Source organism: Tiliqua scincoides, chromosome 1 (assembly GCF_035046505.1).
Source record: "Tiliqua scincoides isolate rTilSci1 chromosome 1, rTilSci1.hap2, whole genome shotgun sequence".
In the NCBI taxonomy this organism is placed as follows: Eukaryota; Metazoa; Chordata; class Lepidosauria; order Squamata; family Scincidae; genus Tiliqua; species Tiliqua scincoides.
This window is the reverse complement of record NC_089821.1, coordinates 305,672,945-305,687,382: the sequence shown is the minus strand read 5'-3', so window position 1 is coordinate 305,687,382 and position 14,438 is coordinate 305,672,945. Positions and strand designations below refer to the sequence as shown.

Below are 14,438 nucleotides of genomic sequence, written 5' to 3'. Positions count from 1 at the left end.
CACCTGGGAGTAAGTTCCATAGGACTCAGTGGGACTTACTTCTGAGTAGGCACGCACAGGACAGTGCTCTACTAGTCTATGCAACAGGAATGGGCGTTTTCATCCCTTGCCATGCGGGGGGGGGGAGAGAGCAGTTCCCCTCCAGCGCTCTTAGACGCGCGTACCCGGGCGGCGGCGGCGGCATCTGCCTCCCTGGAGCCGGCTGTGCGAGCGCGCGCGACCCTGCGGGCACGGCCGGAGCCGGCCAGGGGGGCGCCCGGATTCCTTCCCGGGGGAAGGGGGAGGGCGCCCGGGCGCCCGCCGCGCCATGCCTGGGCATTGGCCGCGGCTGCACCAGCCGCAGCGAGCAGGGCCAGGCGCCGCTCGCTGGCCGCCAGCCGGGGGGAGGGGTCCGGCTCAGTGCGGTCGCGGCGGCGGCGGAGCCGGAGCTGCCTCTGCTGCAAGAGCAGCAGGCGCGGCCGGGGGCGGAAGTCCTTTGTTGCAGCAGCAGCGGCGGGAGGCAGCGGCGGAGCGGCCGGGGCGCCTTCCAGTGCTCGACGCCTGGGGTGAGTGGCGGGCGCGCCGGGCTGCGGGGGGCCCGCGCGGGTGGCGGGGAGCCCCGCGGAGCGCAGCAGCCGCGGCACCGCCAGCAGCTCCTCCCGCGGCTGGAGGGGAGAAGTGGCCGCGCGCTGCGGGAACGGGCTCTGCGTGGAAGCGCCAGCCAGCCAGCGCGTCCCGCGCCTGCCCTGCTGCTGCCGCCGGGGCTTTCCAAGCCGGGCCACTCCTAGCTGGCGTCCCGGGCGGCGGCGGCGGCTGCTTCCCCGGCCTCCCTGCAGCCATGTGGCTCTCGCCCTACGCCGCCATCGGACCAGAAAGGAGGGAGCCAGGCAGCAGGGCGCCCCCGGCGGCGGCCGCCTGGCGGCAGGAGTTGGATCCTGGGAAGCGGGAGCGGAGAGGAACACGTCTGCAGGTTCTGCGGGTAGTGGCGTAGCTGGAGGGGGCAGGGCACTAAGTTTTGCAGGGGGCCTCGCCGGGGCGTGCAAGCGGGCCCTCCCCTTCGGAGCCATTCCGGGCGGGGGAGCAAAACGGAGGCGAATGGAGGCTCCGAAGGGGAGGGCCCGCTTGCACGCCCCAGCGAGGCCCCCTGCCAAACTTGGTGCTCTGCCCTTCTCTAGCTACGCCACTGATCGCAGGGAAGGGGCAAGTGCGCCCAGATCTATTCTTGCACAACATTCCCACCCAAAAGTTTGCTTCCACTACTCTGGTTAGTAGGATTAGATGGACTGGTTTTCCATGCGCCCATTTAAACGAATGCCCTCCAACTTCTTTTCCGCCACAGGGAGTGTGAAGGTGCATTCCCAAGGAGAACCAGGGAGGGAATCCTATGTGATGCCGGAGTTAGGGCCCAATCCTATCCTACTTTCCAGCAGACGTGCAGCCGCAGTGCAAACAAATATTCCCATACCTCAAGGAGGCCTCTATGACTGCTCCACCGCCGCAGGATGCAGTGTGCACCCCGTTGGCATGCCTGCACTGGCACTGGAAAATTGGACAGGACTGGGCCCTAGATGACCCCCAGTTTAGTGGGAACTGGCCATGGGGGTGGGCATTGTTTAGACCAGGTCTGAGCCAGTTGCCAGCCCCACATCAGTGATTTTCATCAATTAAGGGTGCATTGTTTGAAAAAGACTTGAATTTGCTGCCTGTCAGTTTAGTTAATGTTCATTACAGTATCTCTGCTCTCAGCTTTTGCCTTAACTGTTACTGTGCCCCCTCCAGGTAGTGTAGGGGAAGGATCATTGTCTGTCCTGGATGTTGGCCCATGCTGTCCTGTGATTAGAAAATGCAATCCAACCTGTATTCTTGCAGCCCTGCTCTCCTGTCAACCTGAAGACTCAAGCAAAGGCCTTGTCACTTCAAGGGGTGAAATTTCCCCGCAAGTGAAACTTATTTGCCTTTACTTTGTCAGCTTCAGCCGAACATAGGAGGAAAGCTGAAGAAGTGGGTATTGGTGAAATTAGCTTTTGCCTAAACACTTCCATACAGGAAAGAGAATTCATTGTACAGTGTTTAGAAATCTATTCCAACTGTGTACAACTTCATGCAAAGTGGTGAGTGGAGGACTAAATATATGCTTTAGATGGAATACACCTGGTCACAGGGCCCAATCCTATCCATAGCAGCTGCTATGTAGCCCCAAGGAAAGGGAACAAACATTCCCTTAACTGGAGGAGGCCTCCATGACTGCCCCCCAACTGCAGGATGCAGCACATGCCCTATTGGCACAACTGTACCAGCTCTGGAAAATTGAATAGGATTTGACCCATACATGGCACCAAAAATGCAGAGTCTTTGAGATGTAACTGCAAATCTACATTTCTAGCACTTAAAAAACTTTTCTGGTTAGAAAAAAATATTCTAGCACTTAAAAAACTGAATATAAGCACAGTTAAAATGGTATTTTTGTCTTTCACATACACATACCATCCATGGGGAAGAGGCTCAAAAGCACTTTGAGTGGTGCCTGAGTGTGCCTGCATGTAGTATGAACATCCCAGAAGCACCCTTGCCAGTGTGCACTTACTTGACCTGATTGCCCTGTTTTTTGGAGACCTGCTCTGTCACTATCAAACATGAGTGGCACAGCATATTTCACCAAAGCAGAGGAAAATACAATTGAAAAGGACAGTCATAGTAAAAGATTGTTCATATATTTACTAATTTGGCTGGACAAAGAGTGCATGTTATCTCGGTTTCCTACATGTGCAGTTTTTTAAAAGTGTGTCACTAGAGCAGTGCATTAGACCATGTGTTGTAGAACAGTCATGTGCCACAAGGGAACAGCTGGTGTTCAGCGAGAACAACATTTAAAGATTCCTTGTGGTCCAGAGTATCCGCCCTTAGAAAGGGCTACTTGTGTGTGCATGTGTGATTATTGCTCTGGCTCTGCCTTCTTCTAATCAGCCTCTGCAGTAGCAGTAATTCTGCTGTGTCAGCCTGATCCAGTCTGTTCTAGTGCAGAGGCACAATAGAAGTACCTACTCTCAGAGGAGGCTGCCCCTTTGTGCCTCTGCATGGATTACTGCTCTGGGGTAAGAAATACCTTTATTGGGCATATCCTGTACATGTAGGCTATATATGAATGTTACAGCCCCACATCCAGATGACCTGGTACTCTTCCTTTCTGCACGCATGAGCAGAATCAGGGAGCAGTTTTATACAATCTGGCCCATTGCGTGTGTTCCTTCAGAACTGCTCTTAACTTCCTATGTAAATTGGCCTCTAGCCCATATTTGAGTCCTTGGGGTCATGCAGCCTGGGAAATGGTTCCTGTGCTGTCTTAGCACATTAGATGAATCAAAGTTGTAGTGCCTAGGGAATTGTGCAAATACCATGGCAGAAGTCCATACTTAAAATGGCCTCCAATGTAGCTTCTTGCATAAGTGGATGGAGAAGTGAGTGGGTGAGAGTAGGAGAGGAGGACAGAAGCAGAGAGTGCAAGACTATACTGTAGATAACAAGCTTACACGAAGATCCCTTCTGTTTCCCAGACAAGTTTCTCAGATAGAGGCCATTTCCCCAGAATACTTTCTCATTGCATTTAGTGTGTGTGTGTGTGTGTGTGTGTGTTCAAGTGCCCGTGTCTGTTGCTGCTTCACTGAACTGTTGTAAACCAATAAGTCACATGATGTCATGAGCAGCATATGAACCGAAGCTGCTGCTTAGGCAACCACTGCAGAAGGGAAAATAGAAGAGACTCAGAAGCTTCCTTGGCTTTAAAGATTTCTCTTTATTTAAGCCATTTCTGCCCAATTGTTTAAGCCGTTTTTGCCCAACGTTGCAAACACGCAACAGTGACCAAATGTGTACACCTGCGGGCCAGACAAAAATGAGTAAAGAATTTCAGAGTTAAAGCCCCTCTCCTTGCCATTCTTTTGTGCATGCATATGCAGGCATGGCTGAACTGCTGCTCGATGCCACTCTAACACACCTGCATCCCTGGCAAGAGGAACTTGGGCATCCTCTTTATCAGAATAAAAAATATGGTATTAAGCTGCTTTATACTGAGTTGGACCATTGGTCCATCCAATCCAGTGTTGCCTGCTTTACTCCAGGAACTAAGGCAGGCATCTTTTACAGTACTGCTAGTTGGAGCTGTTGGAGATTGTGCCTGGGAGCCTATTGTATGCGAAGCATGTGCTCTGCTATGGAACTGTGGCCCCTGTGTAGATATGTGAGTTAACTTCAAGGAGGGCTATGTGTTGTGTGAATGTGGGGCAGTGGATGAAAAAGTGTCTAAGGGCACAATCCTAACCAGGTCCACTCAGAAGCAAGTCCAAATTTATTCAATGTGGCTTACTCTCAGGAAAGTGTGGTTAGGATTGCAATCTAAGAGCGCAATCCTAACCAATTTTCCAGCATAGGCATAGCTGTGCCAGTGGGACATGTGCTGCATCCAGCAGTTGGTGGGCAGTCACAGAGGCCTCCTCAAGGTATGGCAATGTTTGTTCCCTTACCCATAAGTTGCATTGCCCTTATGTAGGTGCTGGAAAGTAGGTTAGGATTGCGCCCTAAGTGTCAAACATAAGGCCCACAGGCTGGGTATGGGCCATGGAAGCTCTTTGTCCAGCCTCCATTATAATTGGGCTCTCCTAGTATCATGAGCTGCTTTCGGCCGCTGAGCTTTGAAGTGACCCATTGGCAGAAGCGGCACTGCTGAACAGGTGGTGCTGTGAGAGCCCAGTTATCTTGCAGGCCACCCTTTTAGCAGCACCCCTTCTGCTGAGGTGCCACTGTTGAAAGGGTGGCCAGTGTGATTTGTGTTCTTTTAGCACTGCCCTTTCAGATGTGCTGCTTCTGCTGAGGCACTGGAGGGGAGAAGCTGAACGAGGCCTCTGAAGATGAGGAACAATATGGGGGGAAGAGGCAGACCAAGCTGAGGTGGAAAAGAGAGAGAAAGCTGGGTGTTATCAGGATCCAAGGATACTGTATTGTATGCAGTGTGCCAAATCCCTGCATAGCCTTTCCCAGTGACTTCATGATGATGTTAAACAAAAGTCCTGCACTTGAGATACCTGGTTTCTGCTCAGTTGTTCATGGGGCAATTCAGCAGTGTTGTATTTGCCTGTAGGGAATTCCAGGTTCAAGTCACCCTCTGTGATACAGCACCAGTGCTTTTAGGCACGTCAGGGATGCATGCAGACAAAATATAAAAAGAGAACTCCAACGTGAGCTGTGGCACACCAGCAAATTGAACACTGATGTAGCGTCTTTCTCTTCCCTGTTGGCTCTATGACCAGAGAAGGAAAGTAGATATGGGCAGCTAGCCATGATGACACACCAGCATTTGTTTTGCTGGCATGCCACAGTTACCTATAAAAACAATGTCGTTTGAGCTCTCTCTTCCTATTATATCTATATGCATTCATACGCTCCATCATCCTAATCTGCCTCGTTGGATTGTTGTGAAAATAAAATGACCTCCATGCAAGCTTCCCCAAGCTCTTGGGAAAGGGCAGGATATGAATATGATAGAGTACTATTAGGAAGAGCTAAAAGGCCAGTTCACTATTCAGACTTGGGATTCAGGGTAGGCCATAGCCCACCTTGTTATTTTAAAGGTTGGGTCTATGCTGCTGCTTCCTCTCTTGAGGTTTCAGGATTTTTAATTATGTTAGGCGAGTGGTTCTCAAACTTTTTAATACTGTGACCTACTTTTGAGAAAAGTTGGGACCCACCAGAAGTGATGTCATTAATCTGGAAGTGATGTCATAGTCAGAAGTTACATAATCAAGCAGGGAAATTTTTAACACTCTCCCATATGACAAAATTAAGTCAAATTAAGTAAGTAAATTAGAAGTTTACAATAAGTATAAGTTTAAAAATTATTCAAAATAAGAATTTTTAGAATAAGAATTTTCAAAAGAACCCTCTTAACCCTCCCAAAGCAGTTGCTGATCTGTTTAAAAAAATTTCCCCAAACTTCTCAAAGGCTGCAATCCTATCCACACTTATTTGGGAGTAAGCCTCATTGATTATCACTGTTAAAAGCATATACATAGTAGCCTTTTAAGAGGCTTTTAACAGATCTGTAACATGCAGTCACATACCATTGTAGCATCAGGTCTAATATATTAAAAATAAAATATTGTAAGCATTGAAATGAATGGGGACCCACCTGAAATTGCCACGTGATCCACCTAGTGAATCCCAACCCAAAGTTTGAGAAATACTGTGTTAGGCTAACGGAAAACAAGTTAATATTTAGCAAATTTTATTTCAGGTCAATTTTTGTAAATAGAAATCTTATTGTATACACTCACTCTCATTCTAGACAGACTACAACAGGCTCTGGAATGACTCAGGTTTTTTTGTTGTATGTTTGATTTTATACACCAGTTCTCATTAGTACATTCTGGTACTTGTATGTGTATGGAATGTGCACACATTACACCCTTTAGTCCAAGAAGGTTTGTAGGCCTCCTGTCTCAAGTTAAAATCCCACCCTGTTGCTACTTACCAGTAGCACATTAGCTTTAAAATAAAACACAAAACCCTATCATATGTTAAATTTAGTTCCAACAGTTCAAATGTAACTCCTTCCTGCCTCCCCTTCTACTCCCATGAACGCTGAGGCCAGGATAGTGACATGGTGCTCCACAGGTCAGGTTATCGTTGACACACAAGCAGATTTGTAAAGAACCACTTATCTGATTGCCTGTGGGAAAGAAGAATAATCTCTGCCTTAGAGAGGAAAGCTGTTATAAAGTGGGTAAGAGCTGGCTCCTTTTGCATGCTTCAGGCCATCAATGACCAAAATATGTAGGCTTGGATCCTCTGTGGAATTATTTGCCAGGCCACATATTCTGCAACAGGCCAGTTCTGTTTCACTCTTAGGAATCAGAATATTTGCAGTATCTCCACTGATGACTGGTGGCAAATCTGTCTTCATCAGAGACTGACAGTCCTTGTTTCTCCACCAAGATAGTCTGTATCTCCAAGAGAAATTTATTTCAAAAGACTCCTATCCCACCTCATTTTCAGAGAGAGGGTGGCTACCAACATAGTTTAAAATACTATGAAATAGTGTTTCCCAAAGTGGTGGGTCGTGACCCACCACAGCGAACCAAAACTGTGCAATTCCCCCTTAAGTAGAGTGGCCCAGTAATGGGTGCCCCCGATGGTGTTGCAGCAATCACTGCGCCATGTGGACCCAGGGGTTTTTCCCCCTTACCTGCAGGGTCCCGCTGGCCTTGGGGAGGGTCCAGGAGGCCCACAGCCCCCTCTGTGGGCCTCCCTGATGCTCAAAATAGCTCCATTTGGGGATCAGAGTACACTTCCAGTTTTCACCAGGCCCTGTCCCCGCACATACTTACCTGTGGTCCCAAAGTCCGAGTAGGACTTTGGGAACCACTGCTATAAAGCATTAAAAAAAAGCATTAAACAAAATAAATACATCATAACGGGTGAAAGCAAAACCAGAGAATGAAATTTGTTTAGGGAATTGACCTGGCATGAGGTAGTTACATGGTACATCTTGGTTCACAAATGAAACGCTCTTGTGAGTAAAGTTACAGGGCTTCTGTGGGGTTCTGGCTGAAAGGGAAGGTGCCTGTGCCCTCTTACATATAAAAATGCCTTTCTAAAATTCCAAAGGAATTCCCAGCAATGGGGTAGGAAGACCTCATTAGTTTTATCTTGTCTAAGCATCTTCCCTGCTTCCTCCAGTAGCGAACAAAGTGTGTCTCCTAACTTTATGAGGAAAGCAAATCTTAGCTACTTACAGCTCATGCTAGTTCTAACATTTGTCTTCATGGACAAATAGGCACCCAATTTAATATTAAATTTAATAATCTCAATAAAGCATCAATTCATTTTCATTTCACTCTCAAAGAAAGACAAAAGCACATTATGCGATACTCTAAATTCAGGGTCTGGCTGTAGCACTGTATCTTTTCCCCCAGGACCACTTCAGTGGTCCATCAACTATATAATAATGCATGTATAAAATGCCTAACATTTTCTAGATGCTGTACATAGATAAAACGACCTTGCCTGAAGGCATGTCTGTTACACAACAGAGTTGGGATGGGAAAAGGAAAAATAATGTTCCTCAATCCCATATGAGAGATGCTGGAAGATGCCTCTGAATTTCATGCTCAGGCAGCTAAATCATCTCTAAGCATCTGCTGTTATCAAACCTGTAGCCAGAAATGTTGGCTGGGGCAGTGGCAGATCTCCCCAGCCCCATGCGGAAATCCACCCCCCCCCACCTGAGACTCATGGAGCCTTGCATGACCTGAGCCTTCTCGGGGAAGCTTCCTAAAGCTTCCCTGATGTTATAAACTGTGCTTCCGAAATCCACCCCCCCCTCTCCTGAGACTCATGGAGCCTTGCATGACCTGAGCCTTCTCAGGGAAGCTTCCTAAAGCTTCCCTGATGTTATAAACTGTGCTTCCGGGGAAACTGTTTCTGACCCCTTTGGGAGCCTCAGAGAGACTTCCGCAGGGTTCTAGAGGCTCGCGCCTGGGGCATTTGCCCCATTAAACATAATGGGATGTCTGCCACTGGGCAGGGGGGCTTAGCATACACTGAAAAGAAAGGATGAATGCAGGCCCCAAAGGCTTTATGTTTGAAGCTATTTAATTGTATTCAGCATTAACAAAATAAAATTTAATTCAATGAAGTTTAAAAACAAATGCCTGGTGCTTATTGTTCATTCTACTTTTTTTGTTCTCATTGGCCAAAACATCGTAAAGTGGGAGCAAGTTAAAGCTAAACATTCAGGAAGGGGCCTAGAATATTCCAGAAAGGGTCAGGCCCCAAAAGACCTTCCTGTGGCTACAGCCCTGGCTGTTATCAAGGGCTGACACATACTGTGTGTGCCACAAATATGCATATTGTATGTGATATTCCTGCTGTATGTAGAACTGTGTTGATCGTTATCCTATGTTTGCTGCTAGCTGTGGCGTAGTTTGCAGATCTCCCTCCAAGATGGAAAGTAAGCTTTTCAGCATCTCATAGGTGAGAACTCAGTGCCATTCCTTTGTCACATGACAGGGTAGCAACTGTTTTCCCAGTTGTGGGGTAATTAAAAACATAATCAGTTACTTGCTTAGCAAGAAAAACAGAATGGCCATCCATCTCTGTCTTATCATGAATTTCAAGTATGGACGATTCCTGCTTTCAACTGTATTTGCTGCTTAAAGTACCCCCAGAGGTTTCCCATTGCTTTAGGATTTGTACATAGATGTAAGCATGCACACATATCAGTGGTCTGACACCCTACCTCCCCAGAGGACTCCAGAGGCCTCTCCTAGTGCAGAAGGAAATAGGGATGGTATAAAATCATTCCCTGTGATTGACTTGTGGTACGAAGCCCCTGGATTTATCAGGCCAGGTATAAACACTTGAAACCTGTTTGGAGCTTGGCTTACATGCGACTTCTTGTCTGTGGTGAGTGCGATGTGTAGCCAGGTCCTAAGTTACACTGATTTCAATACAACTTATATATGTCCTGCCCTGGACCTATTTTGACTTTTGGGGGTAGCTTTTAAAATTTTATTAGAATTCTAATTCTGTGGGTTTCAACTCTTTTTGCCCCAGCTCTCCAGAAATTAAATTTGTGTTGGGGAAGTTTTGTCTCCAGTGCACACAGATGTAAATACGGACATCAAGGCAAGATCTTGTACACAACCTGCCCTTTCATGTTTATCACTGGCCAGCAACGTGCAGACAACTATGCTTTTCTTGTATATATTTAACCAAGAGAACAAACATCCTCTTCTCTGTAAATCATTGTAAGAGAGATTCTATTGAAGATGAAATCAATACATCATGCTGCCTGTTGAGAAGAGCCTTCTGCAGTATATAAGAGTGTGGCTGCAATCTTAACCACACTTTTCTGAGAGTAAGCCCCATTGAACAAAATAGGACTTACTTCTGAGTAGACATGGTTAGGATTGTGCCCTGTGTGTTGTAAGGCAGCAGAATGGGGAGAGTGCTCAAGCAGTAATCTTTGGTGCTAACACCAAAGTCCCTATTCTTGTTGTGAAATGGAGGGTATGAAATTCCTTGTGGTTCATCCAGCAGGATCTCCCTCTCCAGGTTTCCTGAAATCTCCTACAGCTCATAGGTCTTCTTGTGTCAAGGACCACTTGCTTTGGGGGGTGGGTAGGAAGAAGGCATTATTGCATTGGCTACAGTTTCCCCTGGCAAGCATAGGAAATGGTGAAGGTCACCCAGGGGTATGTTGGGACCTTCATGGTTTGAATTGACAAAACATGTCTGATGGCTCTTTTTTATCTCCTTCTATTTACACAGGGCTGTGATTCAAGAAAACAATGGCAAGGACCAGTCACAGCAACTATGTCCTTCAGCAGCTCAACAATCAAAGGGAGTGGGGATTTCTTTGTGACTGTTGCATTGCCATTGATGATATATACTTCCAGGCACACAAAGCAGTATTGGCAGCCTGCAGCTCTTACTTTAGGATGTTTTTCATGAGCCAGCAGCACAGCATTGCACAGCTGAACCTCAGCAACATGAAGATTACAGCTGAATGCTTTGATCTTATTTTACAATTTATGTATTTAGGGAAAATCATGACGGCCCCTGCAAACTTTGAGCAGTTCAAGGTGGCCATGAATTCCCTACAGCTCTATAATGTGCCGGAATGTTTAGAAGACATCCAAGATACGAACTCTTCCGGTTTACGGTGCTCCTCTTCCGCTTCCAGCACTCAAAATAGTAAAATGGTCTTTGGTGTGCGGATGTATGAAGACACACTGGCTAAGAATGGGAGTGAAGCAAACAGGTGGGGCACAGAGCCACCAAGTTCAACCGTAAGCACATCCCAGAGCAGAGATGGTGACGACGATGCTTTGCAGCTAAGCAGCTTTCGTGAGCAACCTGTGGAGAGCTCCAAAAGGAGTACCATGTCCAAACTCTCAAGCACCAAAGACCGAGTGTCCAATTCGCGGCGTTTTGGGAGAAGCTTTACCTGTGATGGCTGTGGCTTCAGTTTTAGCTGTGAACGGTTGTTAGATGAGCACATCATGTCCTGCACTAACAGGCATTCCTATCAGAATGCCAGGTATTTGGAAGCTGAAAAAAGCAACAGCGAGAAAGGCTCTTCTCCTAAAATGTTGTCTTCCCAGTTGGACAAGTTCACAGGAGAGGGAAGTCAAGCTAGAGATGGATCTTCATCTCCAGCATCAAACGTAACCAGTGGCAAAGGCAGCACAGCCTCATTGGAGCCACAAGGGGAAGAGCGAAGTAGAGCCACTGAGACCAAAAGGATTATTGTCAAGATGGAGCCAGATGAAAACTCTGTTGACAACCTGAGAGAGTTTAACATTATCAAAGTTACAGATGGCAACGAATCCACTGACAATGATGAATTAGACGATGATGAGCCAGTTTACAGGTACTACATTGAGGAGGAAGTCAATGAAAACAGAAGTGTTAGAAAGGCTCTTTTAAAACCTCAGATACCCACTGGTGGAGATGCTCGGAAATATTTTCGAAATGCCAGGGTCCTTAACAGCAAAGTCAGTGCCATCAAGGAGGGTTCAGAAAATGAGTCCTGTGAGCTGTGTGGGCTGACAATCACAGAAGAAGATCTCTCTTCTCATTATTTATCCAAGCACATAGAAAATATATGTGCATGTGGGAAATGTGGGCAGATATTGGTCAAAGGCCGACAGTTGCAGGATCATGCACAGAGTTGTGGAGAGCCCCAAGACCTGAGTACCAACAGCTTAAGGAGTGCAGAGGAGAAAACGGACTTGGAAGAGAGCCCTGAGGAACAATCTGAAATTCGAGAGATGATGTACGTGGAGATGCTTGATGAGCTTGGGGACGGCCCTTTTCAGATGAACTGCCTTCCAAGAAACCAGCTGTACAGAGATTCAGCTTTCCCTTTCCGGTGTCCTAACTGTGGCCTCCGTTTTGAAACAGAAAACTTGGTCGTGGAACACATATCCAGCTGCCTGGAGCAAGATCTGTTCAAGAATGCCATTATGGAAGAGAATGAAAGGGATCATAGGCGCAAGCATTTCTGCAGTCTTTGTGGGAAAGGGTTTTATCAGCGTTGTCACTTACGGGAACACTATACTGTGCACACCAAGGAGAAGCAGTTTGTTTGTCAAACATGTGGGAAGCAGTTCCTCAGGGAGCGTCAGCTGCGCCTTCACAATGATATGCACAAAGGCATGGCCAGGTATGTCTGCTCAATTTGCGACCAAGGGAACTTCCGAAAACATGATCACGTACGACATATGATATCCCACCTATCAGCAGGAGAGACGATATGCCAGGTCTGCTTTCAGATTTTCCCAAATAATGAACAGCTCGAGCAACACATGGATGTTCACCTGTACACATGTGGTGTTTGTGGAGCCAAATTTAATCTGAGGAAAGATATGAGGTCTCACTATAACGCCAAGCATTTGAAAAGAACATGAGTGCAAATCTCTTACCAACCAGAACTAAAGCTGAGAGCAAATGGAGCACCAAAGCAAGGCAAAAAAAAAGTATATAAGAGAAATGGCCTGTTTGAAATGCCTGGTTTTGTATGAGCCTTTAAATCCTGTGCATTTTCATTAAGGCTCCTAAAGCATATGCCGTTGACAAGCACCAACTGTTTAATTATTGCATTTTCACACTTGCCTCATGTCAGTCTCTTAATTTTTTTCCTTTCTGCTTGTTTATACAGATGAATCAAATGGTTATTTTTAAACTCTAGATTTTAAAAGCACACTGTAGTATTACCCTGTCACTGGCTTCTATTAAACAGCTTCTCAGTCCCATCAACATAGGATGGCTGCTCTTATATTTCCAATGTGTTATTTCTTTTCTTCATGTGAACATTTAGATTACACAGAAGTTAATATATGCAGGGACAGGCTAATGCCAAGATGTAACCATTGGCCACAGTCCCAACAGAGAGTTGAGTAATCTTAAACCCATTGAAATCAATGGCTGTGCTGATCGGCTGTGCTAGGGATAGCCCTAATCAACCCACCACCTAAACCTCCAAATTCTGCCCCACTCAAAATTTCACTCCCCACCTCACTACTCCTGCCCATGTGAAGCTTCCTGTCCTCACCCGCACCCACAGTTCACCATCTGAACTGAACTGATTCATCATCTGAACCACTCCCAGTTCGCTACCTGAAGTTCACCAGCCAGTCTCATGGCTGGAGTGCCCCTTGCTGTATTGAATTGGTTGGCAACCTTCAGTCTCGAAAGACTATGGTAGAAACCTACAGCACCTGGTATTCCCAGGCGGTCTCCCATCCAAGTACTAACCAGGCCTGACCCAGCTTAGCTTCCGAGATCATTGTGAACATGGATTTATTATAAGTACAGGCCATCTCTGGTGTGCTGAAGTTGTTGGCATCTTCTATTCCATAGCCCCCTGGGTCAATTAAGTTAATTCTGCATTCCCTTGTGGGATGACTATGAGGAAGAAGACAGTACTTGTAAGGAAATTGCCTGCTACAGAGTTATTTGTGGGGTGTGTGTGATTTTAATGTTAATCTTCAGCCATACTGAAGCAGAATACTTGTACTGATCCAGCACAGGCAAGTCTTAAAACATGTGAAGTGTAATCCAGAAAGAAATAGAGCACTTAAATTACTTTGAAATCAAAGACACCTGGGTAGATAGTGGAAAAAAAAAAACATGTTCCATTTAATAGGATATGTAGCCTGGTATATTTACTCACAGTGAAGTCCTACTGAGTAAAATGGGGCTTTCCCCCAAGTAAATGTACATAGGATTGTGGCTGCAATACTATACACATTTACCTGGGAATAAAAACCATTGTAGTTTGTGGGACTTCTGAGTAGGATTTGTGCACCAGGACAGTCTTAATCTTGAAGTGGATTCTGCTTGTTCTTTATTTATAGTGTTAACTTTATCCTAGGCTGTGAGAGGATGTGTGGTCCAGGTGATAGAGGTGTGACCTGAGAGCTGGAGCCCAGCTCTTGCCTCTGCCACAGATGACTTGTGCAGCCATGAGCAAATCCCTGTCTCTGTGCCTCAGTTCCTCTCCTCTGTCAAACTGGAATACTAATACTGACCTTGTGAACAGGGTTGCTTGGCAGAATGAAATGAGGCACCATGCACACTGAAAGAGCTATAGCAATTATCAGTAATATATACTGTCCTGCCTGCCAAGTGGATGTATTTTACACATCTCATCTCTGCACACACTTTCTTGCCAGCTTCAGCCTGGGTTGGTCTGCCACATGGCTGATAAGGTGACTATGAGTCAAACTAGATGTGATAGATCCATATTTAAAGAGTTGAATCTAGTACTATCTCAACTGTACATAAAGCAGGCCACATGTGCATCTGATTTCAGGAGCAAAGAGGGTATGTGAGTGAGGAGAGCTGAGCCTTATTGCCAAATCTGTTTTCTCCCAACTGAGCTCTGATACTAGAAATGA

At 46.4% G+C, this 14,438-nt stretch overlaps 1 protein-coding gene across 1 annotated transcript; it reads left to right on the top strand.

The window, feature by feature from the left end:
• Positions 1 to 284: 284 nt before the first annotated feature.
• ZBTB1 (zinc finger and BTB domain containing 1) lies at positions 285 to 13,885 on the top strand. Its single transcript, XM_066612321.1, has 2 exons — positions 285 to 545; positions 10,303 to 13,885. The coding sequence occupies exon 2, from the start codon at positions 10,323 to 10,325 to the stop codon at positions 12,444 to 12,446; it is 2,124 nt and encodes a 707-aa protein (XP_066468418.1). The 5' UTR covers positions 285 to 545; positions 10,303 to 10,322; the 3' UTR covers positions 12,447 to 13,885.
• The last annotated feature ends 553 nt before the right edge of the window (positions 13,886 to 14,438 follow it).